Source organism: Myodes glareolus, chromosome 23 (genome assembly GCF_982192425.1).
Source record: "Myodes glareolus chromosome 23, mMyoGla1.1, whole genome shotgun sequence".
Lineage (NCBI taxonomy): Eukaryota > Metazoa > Chordata > Mammalia > Rodentia > Cricetidae > Myodes > Myodes glareolus.
Window position 1 is genome coordinate 4775567 of NC_142048.1, and position 20126 is coordinate 4795692.

Here is a 20126-nt window from a genome sequence, read left to right on the forward strand (position 1 = left end):
TGCCCCCATTCACTCCCGAGAGATGATAAAGCTTTCCATGGGGAATCAGCAAACTCTGACATATCTGTCTGAAGCAGAACTAAGGCCCTCCTCACTATATCTAGACTGAGCAAGGCATCACTCTAAAAAGATTGGGCTCCAAATAGCCAATTCAAGCACTAGGGATAAATCCTTGTCCCACTGCCGGCTGCTGCACAGATTGCCCAAGCCACATAACTGTTCACAGAAAATGGCTACAAGTGTTGGAGGCTGGGATTCAGTGATGTCTTGTTGGGAGGAAGGTTAGGAAGAGACATTCGGTGGGTTCCATAAGAGACATGGGCAGAGAGGAAGTGCGGTTGTAGCTGGTGATCTGTTGATGCTCTAGGGAAGAGACTGAGGGACTGGGTCTAGAGGAACACACAGAGTGTGCTGAGATCTGTGGGCAGCCTACCTGGTGTTCTGGCAGGTATGGCTTGTGTCTGAACAGGAGGTAGCTGCTAAAGTTGGAGGCTGGTGAACAATGAATGGGGGAGGAGTGTTAGGAGTGGATGGTCTATGGGATCCACAGAAGATGTTGACAGTGCAGTGGGAGAGAGACTTGAGCTAGTTCTCTTGTAGCACTAAGGATAAGACTGAAGGATTCGGTCTGAGAGAATAGAGGGAGCAGAAAAGATCTGCAGGTGGCTTACCTGATCATTATAAAATATATTTTTCATTTACGTTTAGAAGTGGACAACAATATTCAACAGAAGTTTTTATCCAGATAAGAATATATAAATTAAAAATGCATGAAGTAATTGGTAAGCCCAAAGATAAGGAAGTATTATTGTCGAGTGTACCTTGAGGTAGACATAATACCACGCGTGCAATGCTTACAGTATCTTATAGTAACCACAGTCAGTTTTCAAAGTATCTAGGTTATTAAAACCTCTTTAGAACTGATTAGACAACTGCTGCCCCAAGAGTTGACTATTTGTATTATGGTCCAACTCTTGTCCTTCTGTAGAGATTAATTGGACATGTGTTTACTGGCCTCAAGGTGCAGAACCATATCATATCAATTCAGAAGTTAAGTCATTCTCTATCTTATCCACTTGATATAAGGTCTCTCATGAATGTGGGCCTAGACTTGCAGCCAACAAGTCCCCGTGATGCCCCTGTCTCTGCCACCCACAGTACTGGGACTCCAAGTGCATGCTCAGTTCTGATGTGTGTGATGCAGATTCACAGTCTGGTCACTGTGTGTGGGCAACAAGCACTCTGATTTTCTGACCCATTTCCTAAGCTACTGACTTTTTCCTTTTAAACTTGAGCTTGAGTAAGTCTTGGTTAAATGTTTGATAGATTGAGATAAGTTAAACCCACAAAGACAACTGAAAACTTTAAAACATAGGTTGACTTTAAATTACATAAATGCAGAAATGTTACTTAATTAAGTAATGGATCTCTCTCCAGAGCTGTTCAAATGACCAAATCCTTCCATTGTTGCATGTTTTTATCCTAAAGGTTCTCAGACAAACCTGATGTTTCTTGGTCTATGACAGAGGGCGGTGTTATTACGGTAAAATGCTCCTTTGTGAAATTCATTTTCTTATGAATTGTGTTAAAATGCAGCACTATCCACCTATCCAAGTTTCCTAGGGAAGCTGGTCAGAGGACACCATTCTGTAGGTCTGAAACTTCCTTTCACTAACTTTCAAGTAAGCAGGTAGTGGTGACCTGTTAAGAGAATGGCCTTGAAACATATTGTGAGTTCTCCCACAATAGAAGATGTTTGATATTTGACCAAGGATTGTTTGCAGAAACAAGTGCACATTGGAGTGATTTTAAAGCATCTTTCCGACAGTCCACCTGTACACTCTCGAGTGGTTCCAGGTAGGAATTTCAGTGATCCAGGAACCTCCCAGTTACCTTTACTTTTAGCAAAAATGAAGGTAGGTTTTATGTTCCCTTGGATGCTCCTATTCTCTGATCATATATGAGGGCATCTCCTCTATATCTGTGTTTGTTCTGTATGTAGACAAACCAGAAGCTGTGGAAATTTAGACACATGCAAACTACTCATCACGGTTTGCATTGTGTTCCTGTCTGACTCGACTGAGGACGTGTTCACAACTCCTCATCTAGCTAAACAATGTGATTTCCCCATCACATTTCTACCAGTGTTGGAACTGATGACTCCTACCATACAGTAACATTTCAATTTTTTTTGTTTTTCATTTAAAAATAATATACACTTACATTCTAAGATTTGAAATAGAAGGTTTTTATGTAAATATATAATATTCATATTAAAACTTTTTCATAACCATGAGCTCCTAGAGGTGTGTGTAACCTGAGCACTAGAGTGAGAGCTTATGTGAACCATAGGTTGTGTTTTAATGATTTTGACTGTGAACGATGAACAAATGGGTTTCAAAGGCAGTTTCACAGGTACTATGATATGGACGACACTAGTAATTAAATCAGTGCTTATTTTTAAAAGAAGAATATGAATGGAAATTAATGTGCATTTTTACTTCCCAACCATGGAAGAAGGGAAAGACTGATGAAAGTGGGACTATTAACATTAATAATCAATCCTCTTACACAGGATTTAGATGTTTTATAACTTTAGCCCAAACCACAACGGCAAGGCCAAGATTCTTAGTTCATGATTTTCTCATATCCTAGGCCAGCATAAATATTTTTACTTCTTAATGATGCCCTAGTAATTTGTGAATAGGTAAATGTATTTGAAAATATTTCATTGCTAAAATTAGATACAACTATTTGTCAGTACCCTGTGAATACTAAAGAATAAAGTGGTTTTGAATGTCCTTCAGAGCTATTTTGTAGTGGCTGTCTCTGAGGACAAACAGCTCCATCACGTCTTCTTAAAAGTTTTTGAAATCTCGTCTTTGCCCCTTTTCTCTCTTGCTTGTTCCAAAGTTTTTTCAAGGATACATTTGAGGTTGTGTTTTATCATTTCTGCCCTTTGACGTACTTTCTGCAATGGAAAGGTAGATAATTCATTGTGGGAGGCAAGTCCCTGGGGAAAGACCATCTCTCCATCCCTCAGCAGTCCCTATTGTCCATAGTTCTTTATATACAGGCGAGGCTCCATGACATAGTGTGTCCATTGGTGCCATCTTTGTTCAGGTCATGTTTAGGTGGCCATGTTGATAAAACTCAATGATTGCAGCTACTTCGGCCTTCCTAGGAGACACAATCTCAAGCAAATATCATTTGCTCTCCCTCTAAAAGTAACTAAGTAAAATGTGCATGTGACCTGGTCAATTTATCATTCTACATGTAATTCATATCAGTCATATCTGAATTTTCCTTCATAAAGCATTGTATATTTGTTTCTAATATTTTGCTCACATTTATCTAGAAATATTTTGTAAAGCATAAAATCATTACACATAAACTATAAACCTAATCTTTTAAAAAAGGGCTGAAGAGAAACTCTTACTATTCCATCAAGAGGCCCTGCATTTAGTTTCCAGAACTCACACAGTAACATACAACCACCTGCATTTCCAATTCCAAGGGATCTGATGCCTGATACAGGTCTCTAAGAGATCAGCACACACATGGTACATATTCAAATTGTTGGGCACACATGTACATAAATAAATTAAACTAAACATACACTCTTAGAATCTAGTAATTTTCCATGAAATCTTATTTTAAACTGTCTTTACATTTGAGGTAAACTTTATTCTGGAAGATTTGCTCTCTCTCATTTGTATAATGTCCCCTAATGATGTATGATAAGTTTAGGCCTCCTGATTATGTGATTGTCATTATGAACAATGTGTCTATAATAACCAGCACGTTAGGATAAGCTAAAAAGAGGTCATTCTTCAGGATGCCATTGTAGTGCCATTACATTTCACACTCCTGCCAAGTTTATAGATTTAGTTTTGCCCCAGTTTCTAATTGTCTCTAGTGCCTGTACTGAGAGATAAAATCTACACTTAGCCAGGGATCCCTGCAGAAAGAGACCTAAGGAAATATACATCCCTTATATACCTATATATATGCATATGAAGAAACAAAGGTATTAAAGTGTGCTCCCTACTTTCCCAATCTGTTCCCTATACCTGCAAGGACAAAGCCACTTTGAAAAAAAAAGGCATTCCCAAACACTACCAACAACAACAACAGCAATAAATCTGAGAACAAAGACAAGCAAACTAATCTCCTTTTTCTCATTAGCAGAAAATGACTGAAGGGAAGAAGAAACATGATAGAAAAAATGCACAAGTGCATTCAAGACTTCCTTCGGTCAAGAAGAAGGAGGACATAAAGGAGCAAGCTGATTGGCATCACACACGATGGAAGAAACTCCTCAGAAATTATATAAAAGATATACTGAGGGAGGAATTGGCTGTAGAACATGCAAAGATGAGGGAACTTCTCAGAAAGGATGTAGAGGAAATTAGGGGACTACTCAGGAATGAATTAAGCCAAATATGTATGGATCAGGTAGCTCTGCTGAAGGAGCAGACAAAGGAGATACAACAGGCTCACCGGAATCTGCAGTACTTATGGCTGAAGGACCTCTTCAGAAGGGACCTAAAAGAGATGGTTTGGAAACAGATTAAAAACTCCAAAATTATCATTTGTCCTAAAGAAGAGCCACTACCTGGCCCCTCTCAAGGAACTACAGACTTCCAGGTAGGTCCCCTCACTGGGAAGGACTGTGCTTGATTGACAGAGGAAAGATGCACCTGCGTGCCTGATTATGCAGTGCTGCAGATTGTTCCCTGTCTGGAACCCAGCTTTGATCATGTCCTGGCCCTCATGTTCTCAATCCCAAGAATCCAGCGGCAGATAATCCTCTGTGGTTCCAGTGTGAATGACTATAAAAACTGATGATCAGGAAGTAAACATTCTGTTAATACAAATGAGCACAATTCTTTTTTTTCCCAAAGTTTATTAAATTATAAAAGTTTCCATCATTTCCGCCCCTCCTCCCAACACCCTCCCACTCCCCCCACTCCCTCTCCATCCCTAAGAGCAGTCAGGGTTTACTGCCCTGTGGGAAGTTCAAGTTCCTCCCCACTCCCTTCAGGTCCAGGAAGGTGAGTATCCAAACAGACTGGATCCCAAAAATCCAGTATATGCAGAGGAAACAAGTCCCAGTGTCATTGTCAATGGCTTTTCAGAAAGACTCCGGGCCAGCCACATTCAGAGAATTCGGCCACATTCATAGAATCTGGTTGGATCACGTGCTCGTTCAGTCCCAGTCCAACTGGCCTTGGTGAACTCTCCTTAGATCAGTCCCCTTGTATCAGTGGGTGATCGCACCCCTCGCGGTCCTGATTTCCTTTTTCATGTTCTTCCTCCTTCTGCTCCTCATTTGGACCTTGGGGGGCTCAGTCTGGGAGCACAATTCTTGAAATAGTACATAAATAAAGAAAAATATCAAACCAGAGAGTAGTTACCGTTGACAGGAAAAGAACAGACCTGTTAGATAATATGCCATTGTAAGAGTATAAATAAAAGTACAATTATGAAATTATGTAATAAATGGATACTGATGTCTAAGAAGAGAAAAGACATTGTTTTATATATTTCAAAGAAATAAAACACATGACTCAAGTAAAACGGCCCTGCATGTCAACAGGTATAGACAGACTATAGAGTTGCATTAGAGCTATTTCTTCTCTCTTACTTCAGACTTCTGTGTATTTGCAGCCATAATTATAGATTTATCATACTTTCCAAATGTTTATCTTCTTAAATTATTTTCCAAGTTAGGCCACCTCCTCTTCTCATGCACGAATAGAGTGCTGTGTAGTAAACCCTCTGAGTGTCTTAATTTTAGGCAACGTTATTTCTTCCATTCTCTGAAACTTGTCTGCTGTCATTTTGCTCTGTCATGTGCTGTTTTCTCCGATCCATTCGATAGTGCTGAAACACTGAAGTTGGGAGTGTCAGAGACCAGCTTCGACAAAAATGCCACTTACCAGGGTAGGGCTATAGGGATCAGAAAAATAGCAAAGAGAATGACAACATGAGTAAAAATAATAAAACTTAAAACATAGGGTAGTACTGGGAGGGAGTTCAAGTCAATACTCAAATCACCCACACTTAATTTCCATTTGCTTAAATACCCAACTCAAAGGGGAGGAATAAGATGGAAAAGTGTATTAACATGATACAAGGAAATGAACATACCAGTTGAAGGTTGTGGGCTATGGTCTTAGTTAAACATTCTGTTGCTATGACAACTTAAGTAACATTCACACCCTAGACCAAATATTCTGTAGGCTAACTACTCCCTGGGTGGGATCCATTGTTATCTCCTTAAGGGAGTAGTAACTTGTTTGGAGTATAGAAATATATCTACTTCTCTATTCCTGAAATAGAAGGTTTGGATATTAGCCATACCTGTTGACAATAACCTTGTGAGAGCAGAACTCTCTGTTCTATATTTAGGTGGGACTTTTTTGTGTTGTTTTGTTTTGTTTTTTTGAGGTAGAAACAGACTATAACCCTGAAAGACGGATGTAAGTTCCAACTCTCTGTCCTTTGCTCAGGGTGGATTGGCAACAATTTTGAGCAAGCTAAAACTCTCTGACCTTCAGACAAGGAGGAACATGCTCACATTTCTGGCCCTCCACAGGAGAGGTTCTGGTCTCCAGCCATTCCTTTAAGTACCAGCTGGGGATAAGCTCTATGGTTTTAATCTTTCTCTGCTGACAGAGAGAACAAGTTCCTGAATCAACCCCAATGCTGAGAAAGAGAACCATTCACCAGAATGGAACCTTTGCAATTAGGGTTTTATTCTATCATTGATTTCCCTGTCACAAGAGGACAGTAGACTGCATTAGAACTTGTCGTAGCACAGCTAGACCATATACATGCATAACATGTTCACAATGTGTAGTTTGAAATAAAAACTCTGTTCATTGTTCCTGCTGTTTGCTGTCCTTTGGACAGAGGGTTCTATTTGCTTGACCCTCCTTCCTAGCCTTTTAAAAATATTTCATGCTGGCACAACTCTCCCCTCCCCACCAAGTTCACCCTTTTGTCTGTGGGGTCCTTCCTCCAAGAGTTCTGTCCCTGTGCTGAGGACAACTTTTCAGACCGGTGAGTGGGTGCCATCCCGGGGCAGGGCGGAACATCTGGGAAAGGAGCACTGGGCCCCTTCAACTCCTGCTGCAGGGGCTTCTTTGTTCTACACATCCCTGCCCACCCCCTCCCCCAAGCCTGCCCTATTGGCTGCAGAGTCCTTGGCCCAGGAACAGTGCCCACTCCTGCACTGAGGCTATCCACCCAAAGGGGAACAGTTCCTGTTCCTGCACTGAGAAGATCCACCCAGAGTCAGTCACAACATAGATTGGACCAAGACACCAAGAATCTCCTGGCTGAACTTGAAGGAAGAGATGGGCAGGCGTCAATGAAAGAATTCCTCCAACAACCTGAAAGGCAACATGACAACACCAGATTCCAGGGATCACACAACAAGAAGACTTGAACACCCTATTCCAGAAGAAATAGAAGAAATTGACTTTAACCTTAACGTTATGAAAATGATAGAGGACCTTAAACAGGAGGTGAAAAACTGCTGTAAAGAAGTGGAGAAGACAAACAAAAAAGTAGAAGAAATGAATAAATCTCTCAAAGATACCCAAGAAAACCACGATAAAGCAATCAAACAGGTAATGGAAACAGTTCAAGACTTGAAAAATGAAATGGAGGTAATGGAGAAAACACAAACCAAGGGAAGGCTGGATATGGAAAATGTGGGTAATCGATCAGGAACTAGAGGCAAGCATAACCAACAGAATACAAGACATAGAAGAAAGAATCTCAGACACCGAAGATACTATAGAGGAAATAAACTCATTGATTAAAGAAAATAACAAATCCAACAAATTCTTAACACAAAACATCCAGGAAATCTGGGACACCGTGAAAAGACCAAACCTAAGAATAATAGGGATAGAAGGAGGAGAAGAATTACAGCTCAAAGGCCCAGAAAATATATTCAGCAAAATTATGGAAGAAAACTTTCCCAACCTAAAGAAGGATATTCCTATGAAAGCACAAGAAGCATACAGAACACCGAATAGACTGGATCAAAAAAAAATCCCCTTGCCATATAATAATCAAAACACAAAACATACAGAATAAAGAGCATTTTGTCATTAAGACAAAAAGGCAACCTACTGAATGGGAGATCTTCACCAATCCTGCATCAGACAAAGGTCTGATCTTCAAAATATATAAAGAACTCAAGAAACTAGACTTTAAAACTCTAATTAACCCAATTTAAAAATGGGACAGTTAGCTGAACAGAGAATTCTCAACAGAAGAAGTTCAAATAGCCAAAAGACACTTAAGGTCATGCTCAACCTCCTTAGTGATCAGGGAAATGCAAATCAAAACAATTTTGATATAACATCTTACACCTGTCAGAATGGCTAAAATCAAAAACATCAATGATAGCCTATACTGGAGAGGATGTGGAGTAAGGGGAACACTCATCCATTGTTGGTGGGAATGCAAACTTGTGCAACCACTTTGGAAATCAGTGTTGCGGTTTCTTAGGAAACTGGGAGTCAGCCTACCTCAGGATCCATCAATACCACTCCTGGGAATATACCCAAGAGATGCCCAATCATACTACAAAAGCATTTGTTCAACTATGTTCATAGCAGCACTATTTGTAATAGACAGAACCTGGAAACAACCTAGGTGCCCCTCAACAGAAGAATGGATAAAGAAGGTGTGGCATATATATACTTTAGAGTTCTACTCAGTGGTTAAAAAAAATGATATCTTGAACTTTGCATGCAAATGGATGGAAATAGAAAGCACTATCCTAAGTGAGGTAACCCAGACCCCAAAAGAGGAATATGGTATGTACTCACTCATAAGTGGATTCTAGTCATAAATAAAGGACATTGAGGCCATAGTTTGTGATCCTGGAGAAGCTAAATAAGAAGGTGAACCCAAAGAAAAACACATGTTTATCCTCCGGGTTATTGGAAGTTGACAAGATTATTGGGCAAAAGTTGGGAGCAGGGGATGGGGATGAATTGGGGGGAAGGGGAGATGGGGAGAGAGAAGGGAGAAGGGGAGGATTGGGGAGAACTTGGGGGAATGGGATGAGATGTAGAAAGGGTGGATATGGGAGCAGGGAAGAAGTTATCCTAACCAAGGGAGCCATTTTAGGGTTGGCTAGAGTCTTGGCTCCAGAGGGGCTCCCAGGTGTCCAAGGGGACTTCTCCAACTAGTTCCGTGGGCAGCAGAGGAGAGGGTGCCTGAACTCGCCTTATCCTATAGCCACACTGACGAATATCTTGCATATCACCATAGAACCTTCATCCGGCGATGGATGGAGATAGAGACAGAGACCCACATTGGAGCACTAGACTGAGCTCCCAAGGTCCAAATGAGGAGCAGAAGGAGGGAGAACATGAGCAAGGAAGTCAGGACCGCGAGAGGCTGGTACACCCCTGGAGATGCTGGGACTGATCTAATGGGAGCTCATCAAGGCCAGCTGGACTGGGACTGATGGGGCATGTGATCAAACCAGACTCTCTGAATGTGGCCGACAATGAGGGCTGACTGAGAAGCCAAGGACAATGGCACTGGGTTTTGATTCTACTGCATGTACTGGCTTTGTGGGAGCCTAGTCTGTTTGGATGCTCACCTTCCTAGACCTGGATGGAGGGTGGAGGACCTTGGACTTCCCACAGGGCAGGGAACCCTGACTGCTCTTTGTACTGGAGATGGAGGGTGAGAAAGAGTGCAGGGAGTGGGAGGGTATTGGGAGGAGGGGAGGAAGTGGAATTTTTTATAAATAAATAAATAAATGTTTCACGCTGATACTAAACTATTTTTGAAGAACACACTTGATATTTCTTACACATCCATTTCTGTTTTTGGTTTCTGCCTCTGTGCAATAGATGTTTGTAACTTTATTCACTAATTATTGTCCCCAAAGCTTTATTAGCAACTGCTTCTCCTTTTTTTAGAAGCGGCTGATTTCATATAATTGTGTGTCTCTTGCTGTTGACACACTAAATATCTCTGCTCCTACTGTCTGTGATCTCAAATCAAATCTAATATGTACAGTTAGAAATAATATATGACTTTACCCCTTAAGACACAAGTTTTAGACCCTGAGAAAGTAAAAAGTGTTCAATACTTAACACTTAAACTTTACCTATGTCCATTTTTGAGAAAAAAATCCTGTAAGTGTGCTAAAATTAAAAAAAAATTCAGTTAAAGTTATTTAAATGAAGTACAAAAGCTATGTAATACTTTAATATTCATTTTCTTCCATTTACATGTATAGTTTAAGACAGATAGTCATTAATTTGAAATCTATTATTAATTTGAGGAAGAGAATTATTGTTTATTAAACACTCTTGGGTGGTAGTATTACAAGTTCTCAGAAGAAATATGCATGCAAGGTCAAACCTTTAGTTGTGAGACTTGATTTTACATGTTACATCTTATCTAATTCATGTTTGTGGATGTGTGACACATCATGACATAAGTATTCCAATCAACACTGACAAAAATCATGGGTTCATGATTTATAGTCAGTTCTACGAGAAAGTGATTTATTTTCAGTTCCTAGTGATAGCCTAGTGATTTGAGACAAAATGGGCATATGTGAAGAAGTTTAACTGTTAAGTATTGAACACTTTTTACTTCCTCAGGGTCTATAACTTGTAACTTATAAAGATAATTTTAAAATAAGCACCTAAAGATAAGAAAACTTCTGCTAGGAAACCAAGCAAATGAAGCCTCCACCTTCCCTCCTGCAGAGAACTGCCCCGGAACAAGAAACAAAGAAAAACTCTAAAGGTGCCCATGACAGTGCCCCTGCACATTCAGGAAAGTCCGTGGTGCAAACAGAGGAGGAAAGTGTGGATGGCCAGAATGATTCCCACTGTACGCCTCTAAAGGATCTCATCAAAGAAGATTTAAAAGAAAATTTTTGTGAAATTCTTGAAAAATATACATGTGATACATGTATGGAGAAAGAACTACCTCATACCTTTAAAGGAAGAAAACAGTTAAGGGTAATTTCTTAATTTTTTATCATTTTATTTTATTTTATTAAAAATTTCCACTTCCTCCCATTTCCCTTCCCCTTCCCCACTCCCCTCATTCCCTCTCCAGTCCAAAGAGCGGTCAGGATTCCCTGTCCTGTGGGAAGTCCAAGGTCCTCCACCCTCCATCCAGGTCTAGGAAGGTGAGCTTCCAAACAGACTAGGCTCTCACAAAGCCAGTCCATGCAGTAGAATCAAAACCCAGTGCCATTGTCCTTGGCTTCTCAGTCAGTCCTCATTGTCAGTCATGTTCAGAGAGTTCGGTTTGATCACATGCTCCATCAGTCCCAGTCCAGCTGGCCTTGGTGAGCTCCCATTAGATCAGCCCCATCATTTTAGTGGGTGAGCGCACCCCTCTGAGGAGAGGGCTCCTGAACTGGCCCTATCCTTAATTTTTTTTTTTACTTTTTTTTATTGATTGTTATCGAACTCTACATTTTTCTCTGCTCCCCTCCCTGTCTCTTCATTCCCCTTCAACGCTCCCCCAAGTTCCCCATGCTCCCAATTTACTCAGGAGTTCTTGTCTTTTTCTACTATACATCTGTGAGTCCTTGTCTGCTGGGCTACAGAGAGCATCTAGACAACAGGACCCCAACCTTTCACATACCCTGCTCTTCCCTGTTCCCGGGACTCTTCCAATTCACCTTCTTGTGCTTAAGTGAAAAGATCAGACTATAACAAATATAACAAATATGACTTCAAGGTGAGACTTCTTATTGAATAATAATACAGAAAATAATATAAAGACCTCTGCAAGATTTTCAGTTGAATGAGAGGTACTAATATACTTTATATGCAAATAGCATCATAAGCAAATTGTAATGACCTGGGAATTAAGTGTTAGACATGTGCCTAAATCTAGTACACCAAAAGGATTGTGGTTTCCATAACTCAAAGATAGTAGTCTTGTGACTTTAAAAACAGTACGTGATTCTAATGGACAGTCCTATGTTATCAGGCAACTGGAACTCAGGCTTTTCTGCCTCTCTTATTCTTCATTATTTTTTTAAAAATTTAATTGAAATTGTACATACCAATCTCAATTCCCACTGTTCCCCTTCTCCCCCTGTTCCCTCTATCTTCCCACCCACCCTACACATCACCCCACTCCTCAGAGAGGGTAAGGCTTCCCATAGGGAAGTCAAGCACATTCTTTGAGTCAGAACCAAGGCCCTCCCCACTATATCTAGGCTGAGCAAGGTATCCCTCAAAAACGATGGACTCCAAAAAGCCACTTCAAGCAGTAGGGATAAACCCTGGCCCCACTGTCTGTGGCCCCACAGACTGTAACAGTCCACTATCACCCACATTTAGAGGATTTCTTTTGGTTCTATACTGCTTCCCCCACTGTCAGCTCAGAATCAGTGAGCTCCTATTAGTTCAGGTAAACTGTTTCAGTGAGTTTTCCCATCATGGTCTTGACCCCTTTTCTCATATCCTTTCTCCCTTTGACTGGACTTAGGGAGCTCAACCCAGTGCTTCACTGTGAATCCCTGCATGTGCTTCCATCAGTTGCTGAATGAAGGTTCTGTGATGACGATTAAGATAGTCATCAAACTGATTGCTGGGAAAGGCCAGTTCAGGAACCCTCTCCACTATTGCTTAGCTGAGGTTTGCCAATATTTTGTTAGATATTATTGCATCAGTGTTCATTAGGGAGACTGGTCTGTGATTCTCTTTCTTAATTAAGTTTTTGTGTGACTTGGGTATCATAGTAACTGTGACCTCAAAAAAAGAGTTGGGCAATTTTCCTTTGCTTTCTATTCTGTGCAATAATTGTAGGGGTATAGGTATTAGCTCTTCTTTGAAGTTCTGGTAGAATTCTGCAATAAAACCAATGGGGTCTTGGCTTTTATTAATTGGGAGACTTTTGATGACTGGTTCTATTTCCTTTGGGGCTATAGTTCTATTTAAATTGTTTCTCTAGTCTTGATTTAACATGTGGTACCTATTCAAAAGTTGTTCCTTTCTTTAGATTTTCCAGTTTTGTGGAGTACAGGTTTTTGAAGTGTGACCTAATGTTTCTCTGGATTTCTTCAGTGTCTGTTGTTATATCCTCCTTTTAATTTCTGATTTTGTTAATTTGGATGTTCTCTTTCAGCCTTTTGATTAATTTGGATTGTCTATCTTGTTGATTTTTCTCAAAGAAACAGCTCTTTGTTTCATTGATTCTTTGTATTGTTTTCTTAGTTGCTATTTTATTTGATTATTTGTTGTCTTCTACTCCTGCTGTGTGAGTCTGCTTCTTGTTGTTCTAGAACTTTCAGGTGTGTCGATAAATCACTTTGATTTCCCCACTTTTTTTTATGTAGGTGCTTATTACTATGAGCTTTTCTCTTAGCACTGCTTTCATAGTGTCCCACAGGTTTGGGTATATTGTGCATTCATTTTTGTTGAATTCTAGGAAGTCTTTAATTTCATTCTTTATTTCTTCCTTGACCCAACACTGTTCAATTTCCAGGAGTTTGTAGGCTTCCTGCAATTAGTACTGTTGTTGAATTCTAACTTTTAGCGTTGGTACTTTGATAAGACACAGGGGGATCGTCCAATTTTTTGGATCTGTTGATGTTTGTTTTGTTACCAAGTATGTGGACAATTTTAGAGGAGGTCCCATGAGGTGCTGATAAGAAGGTATATTCTTTTGTATTGGAATAAAATGGCCTATAGATATCTGTTAAGTCCATTTGAGTCATGGCATCTGTTAGCTCCTTAATTTCTCTGTTAAGTTTCTGTCTAGCTGAACGGTTTTTTGGTGAGAGTGGAGTGTTCGTATCTTCTGCTATTAGTGTGTGGGGTTTGATGTGTGATTTAATCTTTAGTAATGTTTCTTTTACATATGAGGGTGCTCTTTTATTTGGGGCATAGATGTTCAGGATTGAGACTGCATCTTGCTGAATTTTTCCTTTGATGAGTATGAAGTATCCTTCTCCATCTCTTTTTATTTTAGTTTGAAGTCTATTTTGTTGGATAATAGGATAGCTAAACCCACTTGTTTCTGAGGTTCATTTGATTAGAAAATCTTTTTCCGACCCTTTACTCTGAGGTAACATCTGTTGTTGAGGTTGAGGTGTGTTTCTTGTATGCAGCCGAAGGATAGATTCTCTTTTCATATCCATTCTCTTAACCTGTGTCATTTTATAGGTGAATTGACTCCATTGATTTAAAAGACCAGTGATTGTTAATTCTTGCTATTTTTTGGTGAAAACATTTTTGTGTTTCCCTTCTCTGGGGTTTTACTGATGTGAAGTTATCTGTTGCCTGTGTTTACTTTGGTTAAAGTTTTCCTTCTAGTACTTTCAGTAAACCTGAGTTTGTGGATAGGTATTGTTTAAATCTGGTTTTGTCATGGACTATCTCATTTTCTCCACCAATGGTGATTGATAGCTTTGTTTGTATAATAGTCTGGGGTTGTATCCATGTTCTCTTAGTGTCTGCAGCACATCTGTCGAGGACCTTCTTGCTTTCAGAGTTTCATGGATAAATAGGGTATAATTCTAATGGGTCTGCCTTTATATATAACTTGGCCTTTTTCCTTTGCAACTCTTAATATTCTTTCTTTATTCCATATGTTTAGTGTTTTGATTATTATATGTCAAGGTGATATACTTTTAAGGGTCCAGTCTATTTTATGTTCTATAAACTTTTTGTACCTTCATTGGGATATTCTTCTTTAGGTTGGGAAAATTTTCTTCTATGATCTTGTTGAATATATTTTCTGTGCCTTTGAGCTGAAGTTCTCCTCCTGTTTTTCCTTTTATTCTGAGGTTTGGATTTTTCATGGTGTCCCAGATTTATGTTAAGAATTTTTTGGATTTAACATTTTCTTTTGCCAATGAATCTATTTCCTCTATCATATCTTCAATGTCTGGGATTCTTTCTTCCCTCTCCTGAATTCTTTTGGTTATGATTGCATATGTAGTCCCTGTTTGTTTCCCCATTTTCAGAATTCCCTTGAAATGTGTTTTCTTTATTGCTTCTATTTCAATTTTCTAGTCTTGAACTGTTTGCTTCACCTGTTTGTTTTTTTCTTAGTTTTCTTGGGTTTCTTTAAGAGATTTACTAATTTCTCACATTTTTTTTATTTGTCTTTTCCTCTATTTCTTTAAGGGAACTTTTCATTTCCTCTTTAAGGGATTCTATCATCTTCATAAAGTTATATTTAATGTCGTTTTCTTCTGCCTTTTCTGCATTAGGATATTCAGGTCTTCCTATCATACGACCACTGTGATCCGGTGTCACCATGTTGTATTTTAGGTTGTTGAATGTATTCTTGTATTGGTGCCTACCCATCTCTCTTTCCAGTTGGTGCAGGCGGTGTTTTTGCCTCGTGCTTCAGTCCTTACAGTTGGTGTCTGTGTCTCAGGGATCCTTTCTTGACTGATCATTGCAGTTACTCTCTGTGTCTTGGGGAGCTGCTCTTGGTTGGCTCCATGCAATTGCTTTCTGTATCTCAGGATGCCACTGAGTTCTCTGGGAATGGGTGAGTTTGGGAGTGGAGTGGGACTTGTAGAGTACAGGGTCTGATCAATGGTGGGGTGTTGGACCAGCCTGCCTGCAGGTGGCCTGCTGGCTTCCTAGGGAAGCTGAGGTAGGTGGAAGAGGGGTCCAGGGTTTAGCCCTGAGTTCTAGGGCCTAGATACTGGCTTTCCAGCAGGCAACTGGTCATTCACCTCTTGGTCTGCTCTGTGCAGTTGCATTTTGTGCCTCAGAGATCTTCTGAGTTCACAGGAGATGGATGGGTTTGAGGGTCCAGTGGGACTTTTGGATTGCAGGGTCTGTCTGATTGATGGGGGATCTGGAGCAGCCTACCTGCAGGAAACATTCCTGTCAGCCAGCTAGCTAGTGAAGTTGTGGCAGATGGGGGAGCATCCTGGGGTTTTGCCCTATGGCCTAGAGCCTCATGACTGGGCTGTCCATCCAGGGAGCAGCTCACTAAACTTTTGGTACATTCTGTGTCTAGGGATCCTCTGAGGTCACAGGAGATAGCTAGTGATGCCATAAGTAGCAAAACGTGTATGAATATATTTAACTTTTTCCTCATCCAAACATTGTAGTATGTAATGTCAGAGTCATTTTGAAAACATCCCACCCCCTCTTATTCAGAAAATATCTACAGAACAAAAACTAAAGAAGAAATATGACAGCAAGTCCCTATATTCAGAGCAGCCTGCTACCAAGACAGTGAAAAAAGTAGAACATGAGCATGGTGAATTGCAGTATGTGCATCTTGCAGAAGTCATTAAAAAAGAATTCAAAGTGAGAACTTGTGAAGTTCTTGGAAAATATGAAACTAATGTTTGCCCTAGGGAAGAAGCTCTACCCCATGGCTCTAAGAAAAAAACAAGATCAAAGGTAAATCTAATTTTAAAAATCAGTATATTTTGTTTAAGGACAAACATACATCTGCAAGCCCATGTCTGCAGTGCTGCACAGTGTCCAGACAACAGGACCCAGCTTTGTACATGTCCCTCATGTCAAGTGACATGCCTCCTCCAACAAGGTCACCCCTCTGAATACTCACCTAAAGTATCCCAACAACCATAGAGCAGGCTTTCAAAAATCTGATCCTGTAGGTCCACATGGCAAGTCAGTATTATCATGAAAGTTGTATGCAATGTGTTCACTGGAACATGATAGACTGCACTCATACAAATAGAACCCCCACATATGTATATATAACCCTGCAACATATATAGTCTATAGTGTGTCCATTTGTTTTGCTTTTAGTTTAATTGGTGTTTTATTCTTTATTATTTTTACTAAAGTTTGTTTGTTGCTGATTATGTAACTTCACACAATAGGCTTGTATCCACAGTCAAGGCTTAATATTTTTAGATAGAATGAGGTAGTATTGTTTTACATGAGGGGTACTTTGTCACGGTTAAAACCATGTCATTCACTTTTGAAAGAATTAGCAAATATGTTAATAAATACAAATGAAATATGATGTTCATTCAAATAACAGTGACTAGCTCTGAAACTCACAAGCCAGTCACACTGGAACACACTGAGCTGCAAAACAATGAGAGACCCTGATTCATCCAGGAAAGGGGGAGCCAGCTCCTGAAAGTTGTTCTCTGCTCTTCACACACACAGTAGAATAGTACACACAGGTGCACACACAAACACATACACACACACACATACATACCCAACCCCAGTGACACATGCCTTCCAATAAATTCACACCTCCTAATCTTTTCAAAATAGTTCCACCCAATGAGACCAAGCATTCAAATGTTTGAATGTATTGGGTTTTGTTTCATCCAAACTACCATAGTGGTGCTGGAATAGGCCACTGCTCACACATGCAAAAGTCTGGATTAAGGAGTGAGAGGAGGGCAGGTGTCTCCAGAATCCATGCTTGCAGCTCAGCAACTCCCCTCTGCTGTTAGTAGAGGCATGCTTTGTTCATGTACCTTTGTTCACGCGTGTTCAGGTCACTGGTTTTCTCAAGGGTCCCAATGAACAACTGGGAAAGGCCCTGGGAAAAAGATTATTGCAGTGCAGAAAGGAGAGGTTCCTTTCGTTGCTGAAGCTCCTCATTGTCACATCCCATTAATCAGCGGGGATCTAAAATTCAGGTCACAACATTTGGAGAGGACACCTTTTGTCCTCTTCTTTTTATGTCTTCCTGTTATACAGAGGATGGTGATGTTGGGTAGCAAAGAGCAGAGAAAGAAAGGCAAAAGTTGAGCAAGTCCTCTTTTGGGCTTTCTAAAAATCCAGGGCCTTTTACTCAAAGAGAAGAAGTAGAGGTTACAGGATATCAGTGGCTGTAATGTTAAAATTAGACTGAGCAATAAAGATTTGGGGACTGAAATCAAAACTGTGACATTAACAGACAAGTGTTAAAATGAATAAAATTGTAAACAGTTTAATGAGAAGTAACTTCTCAATATTTCTTTAAAGGTTGAAGAAAAGACCTCAGGGTATCTGTATGCACCCCATTTTAGCTCATTTGAGCATAGAATTGCTGCACTGAGGGCTACTGCACACGTCGAACCGGCTCCTGCTGCCTGTGCTGGTTATGCAGGTAACGGGTGCCATGGGCAGGACTTTCAAGGCTGAATTGACTCTCCCACTTGATACTGACACAGATCTGGTTTCTGCCCTTCCCATTGTTGTTGACTGATGACATGGTGAGACGCTAAATTCTGCATGGGTGGTCTGCAGAATATTACCAAAAATCTTCCAGTAGAAAGAATGATCCAGGATACGTCAGGCCACATACCGTGGTTTAAAATAGATTAATTTTCTCCTAGAAAACTAATTCTCTTTGGTACTAATACTTATGATTAATGAATTCCGTGCTTCGCATAGGGCTACATAGGCTTTACCAGGTACCAGAAAACAACTTATTCTTTTATTCCCATATATATTTAAAAAATACCACATGAAATAACAAAGTTAGTTCTGTCCACCAGAACCGACCAAGTCATGTTAGTTGGCTTGTGGTTGCCTCCTATTCTAGAATGAGAATTGTTTTCTCTCCCAGTGATAACTTTGTGTTTCTGAGTGGCTAAGCATATACATAGATACATAGTTGTTAAATACTAGTCAGTGTCTGCCTTTTCTGTGGCCATACACTGACTTGTGAGGATAACATCATCTTGGAAACAGTCACTCCAAAATAAGCAGCATATGAGGAAAAAAAAACAACAATAAAAGGAACTTCCAGTTCACACACCTGCTTGGACACGATGATTTGATGATCTATATAAGATGCTACCAATGATGGTACTGATGATGCTGCCTATAACCATCCTGATGATGCCACCATTGTTCCTAATGACACTGCTAATAATTCTTTCTTTTCTTTATAGGTGATGCTGCAGTTGATCAACAGTACCTTGAAGCAATCAAGTTAATATCTATGTTGAAATTGAAATGAAATTTATGCCCTGGCAATGCTGAGGCTTCATGGGCAGCCCATATATGGCAGTTCTGTTGAATTTGTTCATATTGGGTTTCATGGTCTAAGATGACGAGGACGGCTGACCAGATCTCTCCCTCAATATCTGTATTAGAAAGAACTGAAAAACACATACAAACTTTAAAGGAAAAAATATTTTTCTAAAAGAGTACACTGTACTTACTGAAATCTGCACACAAATTGTTAATAGTTTCCAATTAAAATACACTAAATACACTATGCAAAAATTTTAAACTGTTTTTTCACATTAGATAAACTGACACTATGACTACTCCATGGTAATGTAAGGGGAAGATTTTTATTGTAGGAGAGAGAGAGAGAGAGAGAGAGAGAGAGAGAGAGAGAGAGAGAGAGAGAGAAGGGTTATAAGGGGAATGATAAGTCTGTGAACTGGAAGTAGTTTAGGGGGATAGAAAGTGAGAATGGCTTTCACATTCTGAATTGTGTAGCAGGTCCCTGTGATACTAAAGGAGCCTGGAGGCCAGTGTGAGTTGTGGTATGCTAATGGGGAGCACAGGGAGCCATTTGTCCTTCCAGCTGGTCATAAGTGAAAATGTCTCCTTTTGGTAGAGGGGGAAACAGTTTCACAACTTCCTGGGGAATGCTGGCTTTTTATATAACCTGCAGAAATCCTCCAATAGTCCAGGTTGAACTCAATTCTGAATCTGTGGACTGCTTTTAGAGCTTTGAGATTTGGAGTTTCCTTTGGACATAACAGGCATCAATAACTTTCACTGATTTGCAAGTCAAAAACCAACTTTGTTGAGGATTACATACTCAAACTACTCAAACGTGTATAAAAATGCCAGCAAAAGAGCAATGTTGTCCTTCATTGATAGAGTTAAAGTGTGACCACTTACTTGCAATTTCTCTTCTTTTAATTTTACAACATCCCTTCTCCCATCACCTATTAATCGGCCCTAGTACCTCACTGAGGGATGGGGCCTTATGAGCCCATTCCTATGCATGATGAAACGATGGTCCAGGTTTATGGAGGTCTTGTATAGATGATCACATGAATGTGGTCATTGTGTAGTGTACACCATTTCTCAGTATTTATCTACAACCTCTGCCTCCGTGTTCAAAAGTAGTCCCTGAATCTTGGAGGGTGTGATATAGCTATTGTGTTGAGG

At 40.0% G+C, this 20126-nt stretch overlaps 1 protein-coding gene across 3 annotated transcripts in view; it reads left to right on the forward strand.

The window, feature by feature from the left end:
- LOC125395707 (uncharacterized) overlaps positions 1-19185 on the forward strand; it is a 51433-nt gene extending 32248 nt beyond the window's left edge. The window contains exons 4-9 of one of the 3 annotated variants that reach the window (XM_048427310.3): positions 1489-1543; positions 4189-4650; positions 10770-11027; positions 16161-16409; positions 17970-18093; positions 18884-19185. In XM_048427310.3, the coding sequence (XP_048283267.3) occupies positions 1489-1543; positions 4189-4650; positions 10770-11027; positions 16161-16409; positions 17970-18093; positions 18884-18951 (1216 nt within the window). In that variant the 3' untranslated portion in view covers positions 18952-19185. The remainder of the gene's footprint in view (positions 1-1488; positions 1544-4188; positions 4651-10769; positions 11028-16160; positions 16410-17969; positions 18094-18883) is intronic. The other 2 variants (XM_048427311.3, XM_048427312.3) reach the window with 2 other exon arrangements.
- Positions 19186-20126: the final 941 nt, after the last annotated feature.